The sequence below is a fragment of the Amia ocellicauda genome, chromosome 1 (genome assembly GCF_036373705.1).
Source record: "Amia ocellicauda isolate fAmiCal2 chromosome 1, fAmiCal2.hap1, whole genome shotgun sequence".
NCBI classification, from domain to species: domain Eukaryota; kingdom Metazoa; phylum Chordata; class Actinopteri; order Amiiformes; family Amiidae; genus Amia; species Amia ocellicauda.
In genome coordinates, this window is record NC_089850.1 from 53,590,665 (window position 1) to 53,613,808 (window position 23,144).

General features: G+C 37.5%; 2 protein-coding genes and 1 long non-coding RNA gene across 5 annotated transcripts in view; 1 reads left to right on the plus strand and 2 right to left on the minus strand.

Annotated features, from left to right (window-relative positions):
* Positions 1-544: 544 nt before the first annotated feature.
* Positions 545-5,065, minus strand: LOC136752941 (uncharacterized). Its single transcript, XR_010817357.1, has 2 exons — positions 4,755-5,065; positions 545-3,505 (listed from the first exon to the last, which is right to left on the minus strand). It is a non-coding gene; the product is annotated as an uncharacterized LOC136752941 (long non-coding RNA).
* On the plus strand, positions 3,249-9,756 carry linc.pou2af1 (lnc RNA pou2af1). Of its 2 annotated transcripts, XM_066708663.1 has the most exons (5): positions 3,249-3,439; positions 5,631-5,728; positions 7,188-7,242; positions 8,161-8,411; positions 9,193-9,756. In XM_066708663.1, exons 1-5 carry the CDS (start codon positions 3,433-3,435, stop codon positions 9,511-9,513), a joined length of 732 nt encoding a protein of 243 aa, XP_066564760.1. In that variant the 5' UTR covers positions 3,249-3,432; the 3' UTR covers positions 9,514-9,756. The 2 variants fall into 2 exon arrangements, with proteins under 2 accessions (XP_066564760.1, XP_066564769.1); XM_066708672.1 differs by lacking the exons at positions 3,249-3,439; positions 5,631-5,728 and adding an exon at positions 6,759-6,997.
* Positions 9,757-13,593: 3,837 nt separating this feature from the next.
* LOC136752947 (NF-kappa-B inhibitor delta) overlaps positions 13,594-23,144 on the minus strand; it is a 43,714-nt gene continuing 34,163 nt past the window's right edge. For both annotated transcript variants that reach the window (XM_066708698.1, XM_066708691.1), the window contains exons 8-12: positions 18,289-18,340; positions 17,797-17,966; positions 17,348-17,464; positions 16,578-16,742; positions 13,594-15,908 (exon numbers count right to left, since the gene is read on the minus strand). In XM_066708698.1, the coding sequence (XP_066564795.1) occupies positions 15,834-15,908; positions 16,578-16,742; positions 17,348-17,464; positions 17,797-17,966; positions 18,289-18,340 (579 nt within the window). In that variant the 3' untranslated portion in view covers positions 13,594-15,833. The remainder of the gene's footprint in view (positions 15,909-16,577; positions 16,743-17,347; positions 17,465-17,796; positions 17,967-18,288; positions 18,341-23,144) is intronic.

Here is a 23,144-nt window from a genome sequence, read left to right on the forward strand (position 1 = left end):
CATCTAGGTACTTAACACGGGAATACATTCAATTATATAATTGTGCTCATGATCTATTAATCCAACAATTAACAACATTGTTGTCCCCACTCCTTTCTCTAGCTATGTAATATAATTTGCAATTATGTGAAAAAGAAACCTCATGAAGTATATAAGGACACCATCTATTTCAATTTGTCCTTTATTGATGGATATCCTACGTAAAATGCGTTTTACTGCATATGGTCATATTATACATATAAAATATGAATAAAGAAATTAATACATAAGTACATAAATGTATCTTGTGGCCGTGGATACAGTAGCTTTGCTTATGTTAACAAAGACACATTAAGTCTCACTCTGGTCTATACAAGGTCTTACCTGCAAGAGATGCACTAGAGGGCGATGTCAACCTATAATATATAGGCTACACATAAAATGAGAAGATTAAATAATACAATTTACAGGCGAGAAGATGTAAATCGGAGCAAGTGGAAGCTTCATCCAGTAGTGAACCGACTGACGGTGATGGTGATAATGATGTCTAACACCTATCCACGCATTTATGTATTTATTTATTTTATTGACTGCATTGCAGTACTTTGTATCTTTACATGCTTTTGGAGGGCATGTGTAAGAAATACAAGAAACTTGCTTTTCCGGTCATTGCCAGGGGTTTCTCGAGTCAAATACATGTCCATGGTATCATTTGTGCATTAATTGAAAACATGTTTTGTTAACAGGTACACGTTCTCTTTTATAATCAGTCGTTTTGTTTTTCCAAATACATTATACATTGCGCTGAAAAGCAGTATTTTGTTGTAACATTTACTGAGTGGGAAACTGAAAATGTATAATTGTAACAGACAATATTTTCTTGAAAGTATCGCAGGTCTGCTGTACACATTTAGGATACACACACACACACACATATATATATATATATATATATGAAATAATTTAATCTAATGATTCTTCATGAGAACTCTATCACAGGGGCATATGAGTCAGCGGCACGATTATTAACGATACAATTTGGAAATGTTCCTTTAGGCCAAAGGCAAAAACATTTAGTTCGTTTTAATAAACACCAGTGTCCTTCCAAATCCTATTAAAGCCTACATTGTTTTATTTAGTGTAAATGTCTGTTTTCGAGTGGAGATACCCGTCTAGTCATACACATATAAAATAGGTTCTAAGAAAAATATCAATCATATGAATATTGCGAAGACTTCATACAGGCAGAGCGATATCCTAACTGAAATACCATGTGGTTCTGGATTGAACATTTAAGCTCAATACTTTAACAAGAGGTGAGTTTCAGATAATTGTATGCTGCTCTACAGGTAGTCTTAATTGGGATATGTAGATAAAAATACAAATAAAAATAAATACAGGAGTGTGTACAGTTTCGTCTAGGCTGTAGTGCAATTTACATTGTGTTCTGGGGTGTCCGATTAGTAACAACACGGGGCCCTATTCATATGAGCTTTGATTCCCTCCAGGGCCGGACTGGGTCTCAATGAAGTGCGGTCCGGGGGCGGGGGCGGGCATTGGGGGTCGGGAGTGTCAAAGTGTGGTTCTGGGTGCCGATGAATTGCGGTCGGTGAGGGGGTTCCAGTGTGTGGTTCTGGTTGTCTACACGAACTAAAAAATGAACCGGACCTTCTGGCATTTGCCAGAATTCACCAGTCAGCCTTTTATTCACTCATTTAATAAATAAATACATACTTACATACATACATACTGTTAAGGTATTTCTTACGGCGTAAGGCGTCTGCTAAAGGACAAATAATGTAATGTAATGTAATGTAATGTGATGTAATGCATTTCCCTCCCACAGTCCTGTATGACTGAAGCATCGCCTACAACATCCCCAATGGCACATTCGAGATTGACAGTGCAGTTTATGGTCCATTCAATTCTTTAGGTTTATGTTACCAACTAAATAATGTACCCAGTGTACTTAAGCACTGAATGGAAAACAAAAGAATATCATATTATGATTGCATACAGTCAGACTGAATGCATTATGGACTTATATAAATTGGGGTGGGGTATTATTTGAGGTTGATGGCACCATGCACCTATGTTGGAGTGACAAGAGGTACCTCTTTCAACACACCTGGGAGCAACTGACACGCTTACAGGTAAAACGTGGACTATAGTGCAAAGACTTTGTGCACATGGACGCCCTTTGGTTGAAGAAAAGACAAGTCTTTCTAAAGCACACAAAACAACACACCAGACAACTCTAACAAAGGAAGAATAAAAAGCAGACAAAAGAGATGGCAAACAATCACCATAATATAGACTGGTACATTTGAATATATAAGTGGTTTTGTGCTTCAGTCCGGGGTCTTAATATCAAAATAAACCAAATAATAATAATAATAATAATAATAATTATTATTATTATTATTATATTATTATTGTTATTATTATTATAATTATGTTTAAGAAAATGTAAAAGTATTTGTAAAGAAAAGACAATGAATTGCACTAATTCAATATTAATATTAATAATATAAATACACTAAATACTGTATACACAATATGCACAGCCATGTAGCATCTGCAGGTAACAGGTGTGGAGACTGCATGAGCTTGCAAGCATGACATGAGCAAAACACAAAATCTGGATTTTTTTTAAAAACTCGGCATCCTTTTAAAGCTATGCATGTGTTAATCAATTTATATTAAAGTTTAATTTTGTTTAATAATCTCGAAAAGCTCCAACTGATGGTTTAGTTGAACCGAAGCAGGCAAGCAAAGGATGCTGCTGCAGTCAATGGTGACGAGCATGGCTGATACCTCATGCCACGCCCACATCTTCCATGTTTCATGAAATAATGTGTAAAAAAATGCCAAAAGTGTCAAATAGGAGCCCCTAAATATCATATTAGATTAGAAAACCATCCAGGGGTGTCGTGCGCAAACTTTGGAGACACCCTGATGTCGCACTTGCCTTTAACCTTGAAATAGTGGTGCTTCTTGAGTGCCTTAAAGCACCAATATCAAAAGGTGGAAAAAATGATTAAAATACATAATTGTCTTGGGTCTGGGGGCGAATTTGCATTAATTTCTATTAAAAAAGACCCTAAATAAGGGATTTATCGAATGTGAAAGACCAAAAAAGATGGCTTTTAGTGAAGCCTTTGAATATTCAAATTGAAAGTATCGCGCAATCATCGATTGTCAAATCATTGGGTTCTAGAGGTTTTAAATAGTAGGCATGGGAAGAGAAAAACTCAAACTAATATATCCACAGCTATATTACAATATTATTGGGTGTCCTCAGCCTGATTTGAGACTTTTGTGTGCAGACTTTTTGTCACTTTTGTGAATATTTCGTTCTTGCCCATACAACTGAGCCAAGAAACATCAGGTTGAAAGCTTTTCTCAGCAGCAATTCTTCAAAGAGTTTTGGGACTTCTTTCTTCTTCCAAAATGTCTGGTGAGTTTATTTTCATTTTCACGTGTTTCTTCTCCCATGAGTGCTTCTTTTTGATTATGCTTTTACCTGGAGAAAAAAAAATAAAAAAATAAAAAAACACAAATTAGAAGTTAGAAGTTTACAGAAATGGGCTTAAGAATAGGGTTGTATTATTTTACTAGAGAGACGAATGGGAAGAAATTTGACTTACATTTGTTTTTCTTTTTTCCTTTTTTAAGTAATGTATCATGTTTTACCTAATAAATAAACATGTACAGTGTCCAGTCTTGTGATTTAACGCATTTGAATTGAGAGTGCAGAGCTGCTACCCTGCGTCATGCATTTACTGTGACTTTAGATCTGAAATGCCAAGACCTGGAGAAAAGTATAACCTTGAGGCTTTGCAAACAAATACATAATTAAGAAGTTTTATAGTCCATTTTAATAGACGTTCATTTTAAACAAACACGCAAATGAAAATACGGTGCCCGATTGCAAAGGATAGTGATGATTCGACATTGAACTATTTGGGTTCATTTCCATTTTGCATGTTCATTAATTCACATTTGGCTAAAACATTTAGTACTTTACCATAAAGAAAGTGTGAATACGCTGATGAAAAAGAGCATTAAACAATCGTGGCGGTTACAATAGGGCGTATCTTTCTGGTGTAGGGTCACTATTTGCCACATTTAATACAAAAATGAGCTGAGGATCTTAATATATGAATATTTATCAGGATGGGTCTGGCTTTTTTTTTTTTCCCTCTGGCTTTGGCAGTATAGGTTCAGACCCTGTACTGCTGTTATCATGCAGTTCATTTTTACAGATGAAATGCTGATTTCTGAAACTGTATGGAGTGCGCTCCGGGTGCTTTTTGGCCATTTAACCAATATGTGGCGTTGTTTTTAACTTATTTATTTATGTTTTAACACCAACTTCGCCATATGCATTGCATTACGAGATCACATCACGATATCTGTATATTCGCATTATAAAGCATTGAGATGCTTTGATCTAACTTTCTAAATCATTTTTGGTTCTTTTCCACGTTATAGCTAGAATTATTTTGTGCATAACCCTAGCTTTTAACACGACATAAATTCTGCATTCAGCATTAGCCAAACACTCGTGCAAGACGTCAAATAAATAGTACATACAACATATATTAAAAACAAAAACCTTCCCCGCTATTTGAGAATAGATGATATGCGTAATCGCGTTTAGTTGGGAAGGAAACATCACCCAGCTATACTCAACCATATTATGTGATTACAGTCATAGAAGGTAATTGCATTTCAGTGGTATATTTCCCCTTCATGCTTAAGTTACTTACATTCATGCAATGGTAGATTTTCACGGGAAGGAGTCTCTATATCTGTGGCTTCACCTTCCAGGTACACTTTCTTTGTGCGAAAATCCGTCCGCGTATTTTTCTCCTTTTCATTGTCTACCATTGAAAACAATACCAGCACTTTTACCTGCTTTAGATCGCCTTCATATAGGCTAGATGTGTTCAGCGAGGGACCTCTCCGACTTTCATTTAAGTTTTTTATTTTTATTTTACTAATAAAGTGAAATAAAACTGCTTCACACGAGATCTTGCCGTGGCCGCTCCGGAGGAAACGGCGCCTCTGCTCTCTGGACTTTTACTGCTGTAATCCGAAACTCCGACCCTTTCGTTGCCGCTAAACTAGAGCCGCATAAACGCGCAGATTTGAAATGCATGCAATCTCAGATACCAGCATGATATGTGTATATAAATGATCAATGAAGTGTATTTGCTTGTTTGGTGTTCATTCTGATTATGTTAGCAGAACCATATACTTCCCCTCAATAAGACATACACAGTCGGAATTAAGGGCATCAATTTATTGCTAAACTTTAGCTATTAATTATGACATTGATCATGAAGCATGTCTGAAGTATTCGGGAACAACAAAAACAATGTATTATTATTATTATTATTATTATTATTATTATTATTATTATTATTATTATTATTATGTTTCGTACCAATTTAAATTTCATCAGGGACATTTTGTAACAAATGTTTGTTACCCTGGGTAAGGGTGTCCAGTAGGCTAATGATAATAATAATAATAATAATAATAATAATAATAATAATAATAATAATAATAATAATAATATTAATAATATTTGTGAATCACATTTTATGCTCAACATATATGTATATGTCTTATTGAAACAGATAAACCCAAGGTATACCAAGGTGTTCGAGTGAAGACTACAGTGAAAGAGCTACTGCAACAGATGAGGGCGCTTCAGGCAGTGGCAAAACCTACCACGGTAAGACATAAGATAAATAAAGCAGGGCAAACTTCTTTAGTGTGACACGATGGTTAATTCATGTAGTCCCAGCTTGAACAAACTATGTTATCAGCAGTGTGTTTGTGTGTGTGTGTGTGTGGGGGGGGTAATCTGCCTCAAAATTATAATTGAAATATTCATGGCAAAATCAAGAACTTAAAATATGTTTTAAAAAAGTGAAAATTAAATGGAGAAGCAGACCGAATATGGGTTGGGGTGGGTGGGGCTGCTGTGTTGATGCTTCTTGCAGTAACACCCAAATACATTAACATATCCCCCCTACTCCACCACCATCCCCACCCCCACCCCCACCCCCACACAAACTGGCTGATCTCACACTGGCAGTTCAGCGCAAGTATTCCTATGATATTTCGTCGCCCCTGGACTACTTGAGAAATCACTGCAGTCCCAGTCCCAGGATGTATTATTCATATGTTGGATATTTGATGACGAATTTTTGTTTCGTGGATTTCTAAGCATCTTCTTACCTTCTCCATGTTTTTTTTTTTCTCGATTGATTGTTTGTTTTCGAGTGGTCAATATATTTATTAAGACCAAATAAACGCACCACTTTGGAAACCTGGTCCTCTTTAACTATACTGGATTTGGTAAAGTACACAGTCCAAATCTGATAAATCATTCAAACACCAACAAAAGACACTTGTTTCAAGGTAAACAATGATGAGTGTCACCAAAGTAAGACAACGCAATCCCAACATTTAATGTTTTAATTAATTGTATCTATCGATGCATCGAAAAAAATGTTTCCCCCTCATTGTGTGTGTGTTATATTAGAAGGTAGAGAGAGAAAGAGAGAAAGAGAGGTGGTGGGGCGGGGGGGAGAGTAGTAACCTACTGAAGTGACACCGTCTTCAGTTACTGTCATGCATTCATTTCACTTTTGCATTAGGATAGCATGAGGGTGTGATAAATAATATAGACCGCAAGGCGCCGACATACATTGCATACAGTTTGTACTTAATTGAACAAAAACGTATGCAGAGCCTAGATGTGAGGCATTGGCATGGATCCAGGGAGATCTGCTAAAACCTTACACCTTACATTGCATAGTTCCCAGTTCAGCTGCTTGTAAAGGAACCAGATCCCTCCAGTCGGGACATTATCATCTGGCGTTCATAATAATTAGTTACCTTTTGATCAGTTAATACTAAAGACTGAGAGCAGCAATGAGCTATGCGAGTGCAATGCAGTCTGCCTTTCTTTAACATTGTGGAAACGCCTATTCGGGTAGTACTGAGACTGCTTGCTTGACAGAGACATACCAAACACACACACACACACACACACACACACACACACACACACACACACACAAACAACTGGAAATGAAAGAAACAAACATTCTTCAACAGCAATGAGGTTAGTCTCTAATGCATAATCGTATTTATTTATTTTGCTTTTGTATTTTTTCCTACAGATATCCCAAAACCACAGTTCACAGATTCAAGAGGCGTGTTCTACAACCCTCCCTGGTAGGTTACATTAAAATAAACAACGAATATATTATTATTATTATTATTATTATTATTATTATTATTATTATTATTATTATTAATAATAATAATAATAATAATAATAATAATAATAATAATAATAATGGTCTCTTTCCATCCGATTGAAGAATACGGTGCACTGCTATTCTCTGTGCTTTGCATTTAACGTGCAATGCCACATTACATTTAATTAATCAGTCCAGCTGATTTGATAGAGGTTTTATTGTGTGGCTTTCAGTTCAGAGAAGAAGCACTTTGTTATGTGGAATCATATTGCAAACACCCACAATCCTGTCATTGCATGGACAACTTGTATATGTTTTTTTAATAAATACTGAATTAATTTATTAAATAGGCTACATTGTAATCTTGTACCAAGTTGCATTTTTAACTAAGTTTTAAACATTAGCGGAACATTTGTGGAAAATATACAGCAGGCAGATTTTAGACACCAGATCATAGTAGCTCTCCTGCAACGCAATATTAATTTTCAATAGTTAAACTAAAAGACCACATGCTCAAATGAACTGCAAATCCCAGTCAAATTGGACTGACAATTTCTTTACATAGAAAACATCAAAATAAACCCAGTATATCAGCTACAAAAGTTACATTAGCATAAATTAGCCCACTACACATATTATGTCCAGACTTGAACTTACATGACGTGCCAACGACCGTCAGGCAGAGTGTTTGGACTAAATTGGATGAAAAGACCCAAATTGAAAACAGCCTACTTTCCCCTGCAATCTGCCCCTTTTATAAACTTGCATGTAAATGTGGTTGAACTGGTGAGTGATGCTACCATGACATCACCCCTGGAGTCTTCACTCATTTAAATGCCAACTTCTCCTTCTTCTTCTTCGTCTTCGTCTTCTTCTCCTCTTCATTATTTAGTCCCTTATTATGACTGTGGTCCTACAACCGCCCTGGCCGACAACAACCATTTCCAGCAGAGACACTACCAGGACAACGTTTGCTACGACCAGATCCAAATGCCGCCCAATGCCTTCGACAACCAGCAGTTTATTGACATGATTCTTCAAAACGAAAACTTCACCAACACCCCTCTGCCCCCAGCCTTCTGTGCCCAGCAGGGCTCTCTTGAACCCTTCCACCAAGGCTTTGACTACTACAGTCCAGGAATGGTAAGAATTCATCCTAAAATGACAGTTTTGTCGATGTTTTGGGGTCAGAGGAAGACTCATTGGTTAGGCTATATTTTTGGATAACTGCAGTGAATGCCAATCAAATAGGCTCACAGAAGCAGATTTGCTATTTTCGCATTTAGGCAAGGATTTCAACATTTTAAACTCCTAAAATAAGAGGGTATCAGAAGGACTCGCACAAGAAGGCTTACGTATTGAATGTAATCCGACATTTTACATATTTCAAATGCAGTGCCTTTGTGGACAGACGTTGGTTAAATTCTAAACATGCAGTTAAATTAACATTACATCGTGTTTATCATTTAAGACAACTGGAAAGTGTAGGAAAAAATACGATATGCAGGATGAACTTTACAATGTTTATTATTATTATTATTATTATTATTATTATTATTAATAATAATAATAATAATAATAATAATAATAATAATAATACGCTATTATTATTTGTATTGTTATTATCAGTATAATTAATATACATCGTTAGTCGCCTTTAATTATAAAACGAATACAATGTGTCAGTAATTAAAACCTATACTTTCAATGGCTTAAACATAATTTATGTTCGTGCAACTGCAAAAAAATTATGCTACTGCTTCTTGGATTATTATTATTATTATTATTATTATTATTATTATTATTATTATTATTGCTTTTGTACTTATTTTTTTATCAATGAGAAGTGTTTGATCATGACACCAGCTGTCAAATCATCCCCAAAACTCCTCTCTGAGTTTTTTTTTTGTTTTTTTTTTGCTAGGCACCCAGTTCTCCCTCCGACTCCTCCAACCTCCCCAGCCCGGCTGACTACAATAGTTATTCTCCTCCTGAATGTTATTCATCGTCTTCTTCATGCTATGGCTCTCCAACGCGCATGGATTCCAGATATAGCGCCATGACCGAAGATTACCATCACCAGCACTGCAGCCTCCAGTACTGCTATTGCTCTGAGGTGCCAGACCACCTGGGATATCCCCAGTATACCCAGTGCGCCACGACAGACTGTCTGTACCCCTCAGCTGTAGGGGAACAGGGCTACTTCAGAACAGAGTTTGCCACTTTGGATATGTGCTACCTCTAAAGGATTCCCATGTACATGTAACTTATAGTTTGACACTGCCAGCAAGTGATCAAATGTGTATGTTTGTACCGTGTGCGTCCTCCTAGTTTGAAATCCACCACTGGGGGGGAAAGAATGTGGTATGCAAGGAGATATGGATGTACTTTTGTTGATTTTTTTTCTCGTGAATCTCTTTTTATATATATATTCCATTGCGAACAAATGTTTTATACTTTTTTAACGAATAAACCTATATTTCTTAAAGTGGGCTTGCGTAATTATTTGTTCTCCCAATAGATCTCAGACTTATATTTCCATTGAATAAACTGTAGCCTGCAGTGTGGGGCTTTGGAAATGCGCTTCCTTAAAGAAGCAGATAACTACTTTCACTTTCCATCTCATTGAACTGCTAACTGCTGTTGAAATGCAAAATAGAAGGTATTAGCATTATAACAATTATAAATACTTCTTTATTGGCATCTCATTGTGTTTTATGGATGTCTTATTGGAACACTCACTGCTCTTTGGACCCCTGCAGAAGGAAGGCTAAAGAGAAATAAAGAACATGTATATACCTGTTTTAAATACAGCGTTGTTTTTTTTTTTTTTTTTTTTTTGTACGTACTGCGGCATATACGAGGCAAAGTTATATAGTTTTAATCATTTATATGAAAGGAAATCCTTCTCAAATATGCATCACCATAATTCATGCTTCATACAGTTTAATATGAAACACACACGCGCACACACACACACACACACACACTTATTTCTCTTAATATCATCCGGATTTGTTGTTATAAAAATATTAACGAGCTAATGTAAAGCAGGAGAAAGTGTTATACAATACCTCTTGCAAGCAAAAATAACTGATCTAACTGCAGCCAAACTGCATGCATTTAATTGTAAAACGTGCTGTAAAATAAATAATGTGTGAAGAGACCCCGATGGTCTGTAATTTCGGGTTCAGTAATGGGAAAGTTCCAACTGAGTTATTTTCACAGATTTCTGATTTCTCTCTCTGTCTCTCTCTCTCTCTCTCTCTCTATATATATATATATATATATATATATATAGAGAGAGAGAGAGAGAGAAATAGAGAGATAGATAGATAGATAATGAGATACATAAATGCATACATAGGTAACAGATTGATTTAGTATTGATGCATGATATATATATATATATATATATATATATATATATATATATATATATATATATATATATATATACATACATATATAATCTTAATCATACATCAATACTAAATCAATCTGTTACCTATGTATGCATTTATGTACCTATGTCCTCCTGCACCCCCCCCCCCTCTCTCTCTCTCTATATATATATATATATATATATATATATATATATATATAATTTTTTCATTTATTTATTTATTTTTTCAGATGTGATTCATTCTAGGTCACTGAGAAACAGGCACCTGAGACTTTCACACGAGCTTGCTTAAATAAACCTACAACAGATTTCACATGTTTGTACACAGTGACACATATTTCTTTGCTGTGCCTGTAAGGTATTTGCAGTAGATTGGGTTAGCCTTAAGAAAATCTAATTTATAGGGAGTGGAGTGCACTTTCTTAACAGCACGTCTCTACTTGCCCAAACTGTTGACCATTAGTTGCAAAATAGTGGAAATGTTTTTGTATTGTTTTGTTTTTGTAAATGTTCAGTTATATTGTATGACAATTGCTCATTTTAACTTCTGTTAATAATATATTAATGATAATTGAGTATAACAATTAATGGAATAAAATGCATTGTGGTAAAGACAGTGTGTCAGATTGTCTATTCAAAGTATTCTGTATTTATTCAAAGCACGTAGAGCGATACCCACTGTCTAAAAACAAAGACATGCAAACTCACAAAGAAGCTTATCGAACAGTTTTCAAATTTGTTGAGACAAAATAGATTCTTCAGATTTTCTTAAACACAATTCGATGTATAGATCAATATATATAGATATATATGTGTGTGTACAGGATAAGAAAAAATATATGAGTAGGGTGCAGAAGATGGCCAGTATTCAGTATATATACAGAATATTCACAGAACACATTTTATTTTTAATGTATTTATTTATTAATTAATTTTGTGTTTGTGTGTGGGGACAGACAGGGCGTGGGACGGGGGGGGGGCACACCAGAGGTTTCAAGCACCACCAGAGGTAATATATCATTTGCATGATAGCAAGAGATAATTGCAGTAGATACATTAAAAACATGATACTGGATACCGTAACAGAACAATTGTGGCGGGAGAGAAGAGTGTTAATGTGAACTAAGTTATTTTACAGTTTCCAGCAGGTGGAAAAAAATAAAAATAATTAGAGGATACTTTTTTAATGTACAAGTGATAGTTACAACAGGAACAGGAACAGGATCAACTTTTATGGATTATGAAAAACATACTGCATGTTTCCTATATTCTCTGTTAAAGGATCTAGAGAGTTTAATGAGTTATCAAGCAGTCCAATGAATGCTTGCCCTGTTCAGAGGAATTTTGCCCCTAGTATAATTCTCAAATAGTTTCAGACAGATCAGAACATGAAAGAACCAGTTAAATACAGAATCATAATTAAGACAGTAGCACAGGCACACAAACAAGCGAGGATACATTCACAAATAAGAAAGAGAATATAGAACATCAAGAGAATACATCTTATACAATACAAAGAAAATTGAAGATGCTAATGATATTCTCTGTGTGCTATAACTGTAAGTAGATAACTCCCACTGTAGCCACATAGAATACACAATGGATTTTAAATTTCCTTTAATTCCATTGTTTTCTTCACAGTCTCAAGCTGTCATGTCCTTGCAAAAAGTTTGGGCAATCTTTGAGAGTGAATCAACACTAGTTCTCCTGCTGAAGAGGACAAGGCCAGCACACTAAAACTAATGACATCAAATGTTTTACCCCTTAACAACCCTATTGCATATTGTAACATGAGGGTAACAATACATAATACACAAGGCCTCAGTTCTGTAGTTCTGCAGGCTGTTGCTCCAATAAACAATGGCAGGCTGCCATTCGGTCACAAGACCTTTTTTATTTGGGGTGTAACTCGGGTGAGTCACAGAGGCTTGGAGGCCCTGAGGCATAATACAAGTGAGAATTGTTTTATTGGTTGTCATGTATAGTAGATTGGTTCAAATGTGTTCAAAGGTAAGTGTGATAATATTGTTACGTTTTGCAAAAATAATACTTATTCTGATAGAGAAAATGTGATGTATTATAATTGATTTGGCAATTGCACAAATGTTAATTCCTGCACACATGCCAAGAACTGACTTCCCAAAATACTTGTGTTAAAAAAATGGTTTTATTTTGGGAAAATATCCCTGTTTAAATAAGAAAAACAATATATATTATTGTGTTCCATTGTGTTTTAATAACATGTTTACCTTTTCCTATCTTTCAAAAACTGGTATTTTGACAGGGAAATAAACCCCCAAAAAACGAAATGCCAATCACAGTACACTGGTGACTTTCCGTTTTTCAGGGGCATTTTGTGTCTGACCACTGGCCCCCATCAAGTATGAAATGAAAAAGAATGAAAAATTCCTAATGCTGACTTCTGCTGATGCAGGGGAGGAGGGAAAGGGAGAGGCTGTTATAAACATCATCTAGATGTGCATAAATTACAAAAATATGTTTAGAGGTGTAAGTACTTCAAGTTCCAGTGCTTGTGTGTGTGTGTATGTGTGCAAAATTATTCAGTTATTTAGTACGGTGTGTAAGAAATGCATAATGTGTTTCAGTTGACAATATGGACATAACTGAACCACGTGGAAATACATTGTGATTCGATTAGATTCAAAACAAAAACATTCCTCTCAATACCCAGCCCTCACAAACACACAATTAAACTCAAGAAACCAGTTTAATTGATGAAAACTGTATTAAACTATACAAACATCAATTACAACAGATAAACGTTGTAGTTAAAATGTCCCTAATACACTATAATTAACAATTTAATGGTCACTGGATTAATCTGAAAAGGAAAGGGTTGGTAAAGGGCAGTACAGTTTACAAAATGAGAACTTTGATAAGAAGAATATACAAGCCAAGTATTCTTACAGCAAACTTTATCCTTCCTGGATACACAGTAAGAAAAAGTGCTTTACAATTGTTACAGGGCAATATTTAAAAGTTCACATATATTACAAACATCAATACAACAATTATTAACTTTTTCCAGAAACTTTTTTTCAGTGTCTGAACATACTTAGTATCTGCCAACATCACACAAAAAAGACTGCATAGCAGTCAACAAATAGTTTCACAGAAATCAGATTTGACTAAAAACTAAAACAATTTTTGTTCTTCGGTTTTGGAGGACAATACCTCACACTGTTCATTGAACGTTTGCCTGGTTTAAAGTGTATGTACAAGCCCCAATCCCAAATCACACACCAAGTTGCATTTAATGGCAGGTCATGCTATTGAGAATAGTTTTTATTGCACAGTACTTTTCATAATGCAGTAACTCGCATTGGTACAAAAACAGAGTCCTGCTGTAAAGCGTTTACTAAAAGCCAAAAGCAGCTCCGGTTTCCCTTTCCTATTGGAAACTGCCACTTTAACCATCCTTTCTATCTTTTTGCTTATTTCAGACATTTGTATTGCCGTTGTCAGAGTAAACAACATGATGGCCCATTTCAATCTTGGCAACTGTAACTTTTGCTCTGACCTTTTTGTGTCTTTAATACCAAGGCTTCGGCAAACATAGGACCTGCTATTGGACAGTGCCTGGATGTATTGGCAGATTTCCATGGAGAAAACTACAACTAAAAAATCATTAGCAAAACAGCTGCATTACCCATTTAAGTATAAACAGTAATTTCAGTTTAACAAGCCACAGCTGAAAAATACCAAGCTTTTAAATTTGCCTTCTGGGCTGTGGTCTTTATATTGTTCAGCAAATAACAATAGACAGTGTTGTAACATGATACAATGTGTGCATTGGAATGTCAGCATTACAAATCAAGCCCAGCAATCCTACATCTGCACATGGTTTAAACCCACTAGGTATTTTCAATGCAATACATCTGTTGTCCCAATGCCAGACCCTGCTTTGGATAGAAATTCAAATATATGTAAAAACATGTATTAGTAATATTACTGTTCTACAAAACAATAAATGCTTTTTCTAGCCTCGTCTGACACATCAGGTTTGATTCCAGTTACAACATTCTCATACTGTTATATGCTGTGACACAGACACACCACACTTTAGATTGGTATAGTGATTCATGTAAGGGTTAAGTCTTTTTTCATTACAATGTAGAAAATTGAAAATACTTATATATATACACCGATCAGCCATAACATTATGACCACTGACAGGTGAAGTGAATAACACTGATAATCTCATTATCATGGCACCTGTCAGTGGGTGGGATATATTAGGCAGCAAGTGAACATTTTGTCCTCAAAGTTGATGTGTTAGAAGCAGGAAAAATGGGCAAGAGTAAGGATCTGAGCGACTTTGACAAGGGCCAAATTGTGATGGCTAGACAACTGGGTCAGAGCATCTCCAAAACTGCAGCTCTTGTGGGGTGTTCCCGGTCTGCAGTGGTCAGTACCTATCAAAAGTGGTCCAAGGAAAGAAAAGCGGTGAACCGGCGACAGGGTCATGGGCGGCCAAGGCTCATTGATGCACGTGGGGAGTGAAGGCTGGCCCGTATGGTCCGATCCAACAGATGAGCTACTGTAGCTCAAATTGTTGAAAAAGTTAATGCTGGTTCTGATAGAAAGGTGTCAGAACACACAGTGCATCGCAGTTTGTTGCGTATGGGGCTGCGTGGCCGCAGACCAGTCAGGGTGCAGATGCTGACCCCTGTCCACTGCCGAAAGCGCCTACAATGGGCACGTGAGCATCAGAACTGGACCACGGAGCAGATGGCCTGGTCTGATGAATCACGAGTTCAAGGTGTTGACTTGGCATTCACATTCCCCAGATCCCAATCCAATCGAGCATCTGTGGGATGTGCTGGACAAACAAGTCCGATCCATGGAGGCCCCACCTCGCAACTTACAGGACTTAAAGGATCTGCTGCTAACGTCTTAGTGCCAGATACCACAGCACACCTTCATAGGTCTAGTGGAGTCCATGCCTCGACGGGTCAGGGCTGTTTTGTCTGCAAAACGGGGACCTACACAATATTAGGCAGGTGGTCATAATGTTATGGCTGATCGGTGTATTAATCATATATATTACAAATAAACCATTAAGTGACATCAATCTCCTTGCCAATTAACAGTTCAGTAGTTTCTAACGCTGAATTGTGAAATATGTTGTTTTCATTTCAGGTTTCCTGGAATGTTGAACTCCGCTGACTTGATGAAAAGATCCCTTTACCCCTTCTCAGCAACTGTCTTATCTGTAAAGAATCATGAATTACCATGTTTGCAATTTGGCAGACACACAGATTGTAGGTCAGCAACAGCAGAGCTTCAGTAACATAGTCTGCCAAGAATCACATTTAAAAAAAAAAAAAGGAATTAACACCCTCAATATTATAATAATAATAATAATTATATTTCTTAGTAGATGCCCTTGTCCAGGGCAACTTACAACTGTATCAGTATATCACATTAAGTTTACATACAATTACCCATTTATACAGCTGTGTTTTCTACTGGAGCAATCTAGGTAACATTTCTTGCTTAAGGGTATAACAGCATTGTCCCCCTCCTAATATATATGTACAGCTCTGGAAAAAATTAAGAGACTTGATTTCTAAACTTGGAGTGGTCTCTTAATGTTTTCCAGTGCTGTATATATTAATGCAGTCTGGGTGTTTTCTATGGCAGGAGCAAAGAAAGACAATATATGTACATTGACAGAAGACAATGATAGTAATGTTCATTGACTTTGATAAGAAAGTTACCAGTCTGAAAGTTGTTTAGGACAGCTCAAATGCTTTTTGGCTGATGAACCAACAAAGAGTACAACGAGTGTTGATCAGCTGGCAAGCAGTTTACAGAGAACACGAGCAAGACGTTTATAACCATTGGTGCCGGAAACTGAGCAAATCGGATGTGCCTACCCTGTCGCCCTCCTCTCCGGGCTGCACCAGGTGAACGGGCTGGTCGTTATCAAGGTTACGGATGCTGGGCTCTGCCCCATGAGACAGCAGCATCTTGACAATTTCCTCCTGGTACACCTCGTTCCTCAGACCGGCCGCCATGTGCAGAGCAGTGTTACCGTGGGCCTGGTGACACAAAGACACGCATTGAATCACAAGGCTGCCATTTCTCTTGTGCTCAGATGGGTTATGTTTCAATGTAAAGTTAGACTGAAGGTTAGGTGTTTTTATCTTCGTGTTTATCTACAATGATAAAACCATTTCAAAGTAAACAATGCACAGACAGATAGCAATGTCAGAGGTCTAGGTCCCTCAGGTCTTATGCTATATGGAAACTATATGAATCTATATGGTAATTTAAACTTCTGTCCAGACCATTTAGGCAGCAAGGCTGTGATAGTATGATAGTATGTTCTTTAGAAAAACTTCAGATACATCTTCCTGACTGATCGCCTTCAGAGAGCTTCGTTTTAGCTGAATAAACTATTCTGATATTATTCTAATTAAATCGGGCCCTGAGGGTTCCTTGTCCACCTAGCTAGATAAGGGAGGGATTTACCAAGAGAGTAAATTTCTGCCATTAAAAAGGAAAAAAGATCCAAGTATTTGTGATGACTTTTGCCAAAGCAGAGACTCGTTTATAAATCTTTAAAATATACAGGAGCAACTCAATGCTCAAATGAAATAAAAAACAAGCATTCACTATTATAAAATAAATCAAATACTATTACCTTCAAGTTGATGAAGTCATGTGACTTGCCAGCATTCAGCTCCAGGAAAAACTTCAGCAGACAATAGTTTCCTTCCTGAACAGCTAGATGTAGAACAGATTTATTGCTCTTTATGTCCTGAAAACAGAGAATGTTTTTATTAGAATTCCTTCAGACACGTTTATTTAATAGTCTCTTTTGTGTTTTGTTTTTTTAATATATAGAAATATAGTGCATCATTTTAATTGGTTGATGTTGTGCAGAAACCTTAAGGAGCTAATAACTTTACTTAAGGTAAGTAAAGTTACCTCCAGTAAGTAAGTCTAGTACCTCTAGTAAGTACCTCTAGTTTAGTAAGTAAGTAAGTAAGTAAGTAAATTAAACCTCTGAAAGAGATGCATAGAAAGTGGTACGCGGCGACGAAAGGGGGAAACAACAGAAGTGTGTTTTAATTATATCATTGCCCCCACCTGACTGGTAACACATGCTCCTCCCTGGACCAATAGCTTAATGCAGTCCATCACTTTTACAAGGCGGCTTTCCAGGTCTTTGAGCATCGCCACAGAGATGGTGAGGTCATGCTGCACTTCCCTGTGCATTGCATTGTGTGTCAAAACAGCACAGTGCAGAGGGGTATGTCCTGGGTGATATAAAGCAGTCTATTGTTAACCTCAGACACCTATATGTATTCCTATTCTTATCATTATTATAATTATGTCATGGGATGTTGGTTAAAAGTACTGATTAAATGTTGGCAGACTGCACTGCACTCTTATATGCAGAAAGCTCTAACGACAGTACGGTCAGGTGCCGGCCAACTGTGTGACAAGACAGAGATGTGTACTTATATATTACAATTTGCAACACATTATTCGCAAGCCAGTCTAAGCAGCTGTGGATTCACTTTATTAAGATGACAAACATGTGGTGGAAGATCAAGTAAAGAAAGATAATATATTTACCTTCAAAGTCCAGCACTTCTAAGTTCACAACTGTGGCAGTAGACAGTATCACCTTAAAGACATACAAAAAAATACAACTTATAAGAATCATTCAATCTTAATTCTAACATAACGGACATATAATATGGACATAATGATGCAAAAACACTAGTTGTGCTGTAGTTGTCACTGTCAATTATTTATTAATTGTTTATTCATGTAGGTATGTATGTATTTTGACACAATACGTATACAAGTAATGGTGGCATTACCATAATAAATAAAACCAACACTACTTAGAGAGGTCTGGATACAGCATAAGCCTTTGGATTATAATTTGGTTGATCAATACAAAAGTAAGAAATGTAAGCATTCAGTAAACCAGAAGGTTTAGACCAATTGCTGCTTGTGATCTGGTTGTCTGTAGTAAATGGCATTACATCGTAAAGTTCTGGATATAATGATTTATAGGTTGTAAGGCACAGAGACGGTAAATGTTAACCGGACAGTTCTTGGAAAGCATCAGAAGGTGTGCAGAAAAAGCACAACTTCGCACTGAGAAAGCTGATTTACAGGCAGACCTCTTTAATGGTATATTTAATGGTCCAGTACAGGTATGTGCAAAAATGCAGGCCTCGAGGGCTACACTGTCTTCAGGTTGTCGTTCCAACACCACATCTTCGTTTCTTATTTGAACTAAGTCTTTGGATATGAAGTCAAATCACCTGTCATTTTCAGGTATCAGCCAGCTGCTAATTGATAGGTACCTCGAAACCCAGCTGGAAACCTGCCCTCCAGCACTGTAGCTGCCCATCCCCAGTTTAGTTTGATGAACGAGCATCAGCCTGAAACCTCCCTACGACCAGACTGCCTCAAAGCAAAGGCACTTAACTCCAGTTGGAATCCACACCACACCCCCCTTCAGCTTTCTCTGTTTGCACAGACGACTGCCACTGTTTTGTAACCTCCTGCTCACAAACTGGCACTGAGAATCCCTGGAGGCAGTTTTGCTCTAACATGCATCTTACTACCCTGGAGGCAACATCCAGACTTTTTTAAACACAGCGCAGTGAAAAGATTTCAGCAAGATTAGTATTTGGGAGTTTGTATCTTCTTCAAACATTTCCTATGACCTCCTCAGGAGTGTGAGATAAATGTAGAAGCACTCATAGAGAAACACAGTGATAAGCCCTTAATTTACTTCAACTCACTGTTAACTAGCCTTCACAAAGTGAAATGAAAGGGTTGCTATCATAACTATAGCAGCCCTTAAGCAGGATATCAGTCATACCCATGGGTTTGGGTAGAGTGGACTACTTAAAAAATACCATCATATCACTTTAAGTAATATATTCATACCTATAACCCCCACCTCCCACATAAGCCCGTGCAATTTAAATAGGAAGGTCAGAGGCTTTCCTTCTCAGACTGGAAATAGATGTGCAGTAATGATGTATATTTTCCCTCTAAAACTAAGCTAAAGTGCATGAACAAGCTATCAGTCTCGACCAAACAAAGGGATAATGGTCAATATCAATGTTTGAGGAGTGCCCACACTGAAGCAAGATTACTTTTCTGAAGGACCTGCACCCTTCTCCAGAACTGATGCTATGGTGTCACAATTATCTTAACCCAGGCAAGGTAAGCTTACATTTTCCCGCCAGCAGATAATTTTGCCTTGCCTTGATTATTTGTGCAGTGCTGTAACGTTTACCAATGTCACACTGGAGTAAACCTGGTTGGGTAAAGAAACCTCACCCTTGAAAATAAAAGAACCTGCTTTCAAGATATCTGTTGCGCTGAAAGCAAAGAGGTAGATTTCAGCAACTGGGCTCATTTAATTCCCTTTCCTGTTTTTCCCACATGATTTAGATTGGCTTCAGTTGCACTGATGTTTTTGAATCTGGTATCCTCATGTTTGTTTCCATCTTACATAATTTTACATAACTAGAAAAGGTGAAACCCATATGTACATTCACACGTCTTTAATTTGCTTTTTTACTTTTCAATTTTAATGACATGATCCCCTTTTTTAGGGTAGTAGAATCTATTTGCTCAACAACATGTCCCTACTTGTCTAATGTCCTGGTTTTAGCCTTAATTGGTTAGAGAGAACCTGTGGCTTTAATTACTAATCTCACTACTTAGCATTTTGGCTCATTGTGTTGCTTCTGTGATGATAATGTCCAATATTTGATTATCATTGTTATGATATTTTTAAATTCACACTGCCTAGGTCAACAACACGATCAGCTCCTCATCAGTTCCAAAATCTTCTCTCTGATGTTTTCCACCAATCCTGAGCAACAGATTCAGGAACTGTTCAAGGAAGAACTTCAAAGCTGAGGCGGGTCAGGGCCCACTTAACTACTGGAGTTCCTAGCATTCCAAGACAAATGTTCTGATCCCAAATTTGCAATCAGCCCGCATTAACCTTCCTAAGTGCTTTGAGGTTGGAACTGCAGTGTGCCTGGTAGCTACTCTGAGCTTTAAGAGGCGGGTAGCTATTCTGAGCTTTAAGAGGCCTGTCAATAGTTTTCCACTGCCAGGAGATCTGTGAGGAACATTACTTCATAAATAAATGTAATAGAAGTCATTTTAATTGATATGGCGAACAGCACCAAATAAACTGATTTAAATCGAGAAGCAGAATTTATGCAAAGGAATCAATACAGTAATCTAATTTAAAATAATAATAGTAGTATTCCACCTCACTTTTTTATAAAAAATAATCCAGTCACACTTTACAATAAGGTAACGTGATTCCTCATGAATTAATACACTGATCCAAAAAATTAAGGGAACATGTAATCATCACAGCATAACACCAAGTCAATTAAACTTCAGAGATATCAATCTGTCCAGTTAGGAAGCCTAAGCGATTGTGAATCAATGTCACGTGTTTTGGTGCAAATGAAAGTGACAACAGGTGCACTGTAGAGGCAAAAGCAAGACAACCCCCTAAAAGGGAATGGTTTTGCAGGTGGTGGCCACAGACAATTGCTCTCTCCTTATCCTTCCTGATTGATTCTTCTCTAGTTTTGCATTTTGCTAGTGTCCTTGTCACTACTGGTAGCATGAGGCAGTACCTGCAGTCCATTCAGGTTTCACAGGTAGTCCAGCTCCTCCAGGATGGCACATCCATATGTGCCGTCGCAAGAAGGTTTGCTGTGTCTCCCAGTACAGTCTCAAGAGCATGGAGGAGATACCAAGACACAGGCCGTTACACGAGGAGAGCTGGACAGGGACGATGAAGGGCATCAACCCAGGAGCAGGACCGGTATCTGCTCTTTTGTGTGAGGAGGAACAGGAGGAGCACTGCCAGAGCCCTACAAAATGACCTCCAGCAGGCTACTGGTGTGCATGTTTCTGACCAAACTGTCAGAAACAGACTCCATGAGGGTGGCATGAGGGCCCGATGTCCTCTAGTGGGACCTGGGCTCACAGCCCAGCACCGTGCAGCTCGATTGGCATTCACCAGTGAACACCAGAATTGGCAGGTCCGCCATTGGCGCCCAGTTCTCGTCACAGATGAGAGCAGGTTCACACTGAGCATATGTGACAGAGTGAAAGAGTCTGGAGACGCCGTGGTGAATGTTATGCTGCCTGCAACATCATCCAGCATGACCGGTTTGGCGGTAGGTCAGTGATGGTCTGGGGAGGCATATCCTTGGAGGGTCGCACAGACCTCCACGTGCTAGCCAACTGTACCCTGACTGTTAGGTACCGGGATGAAATCCTCAGACCCATCGTCAGACCTAACACTGGTGCAGTGGGCCCTGGGATCCTCCTGGTGCAGGACAATGCCCGGCCTCATGTGGCCAGTGTGTGCAGGTAGTTCCTGGATGACGAAGGCATTGATTCCATTGACTGGCCCTCACGTTCCCCAGACCTGAATCCAATTGAAATCTCGATCTCGATCTCGATCATTGAGATCTGATGTGTGATTTAAGTGTTCCCTTAATTTTTTTGAGCAGTGTATATGAATACCACAGGATAAACACATAAATATGTCATGCACTTCACCTGAGTTCTTATGTTAATCATATGCATAACAGGGTTAGGGTGAGGTTTTAGGGTTAGCGTTAGGGTAAGTGCGAGTTCATGTGCGCAGCATCAGAACTCAGATGATGTTCATGATGTATTGATTTTTAAATCCTATGGTATTCATATATTAATTCATGAGGAATCATAGTACCTTATTGTAAAGTGTTACCAATCATCCTAATAATAAAAAAAGACAGAAGTTTGTAAGGCCATAAAGAAGCTTCTGTAACATTGTCAGGCTCTTTGGGGATAAAGGGAGAGCCCATGGATTTTACACAATGCAATATGTTTCACTAATCATTTTACACGCTGTGGTCATGTACCGACTGGCTGCCAAAACATGTCCAGTGCAAAGAATGGAGGATGGAGGATATCAATGGGAAAGCAGTAGTCAGAGACAATGGGTTTACTACAACAATGCCATTAAGACATAAAATAAATGTATTTCACTATGGCTAACTGTCTTTGTCTTTGTCTCAATTTTTTTTTGATGACCTATCGTCAGCATTTCTGCCAGCGTCCCAGAACTCCACTCACAGAACACAGAAAGTGAAATGATGAGTTGTCACTCAGATTAGCAAATCTAATAGAAAATAATCAGATATGATTCCCCATCAATTTGTTTTAGATGGGGAATGCTAAACATTGTATGTATACATCAGCACCTCAACATTTGTGAGGGATATGTTCTTAAAACCCTTGTGGAAGTAAAAATTCACGAATAAGCATTTTGATCTGATTATACTGCCCCCTCTTAATATGCAACCTTCATATTGCCTTATGCTTTACACTAAACCTTGAATTAGAGTTCTTAGGCTAAAAAGAACTAG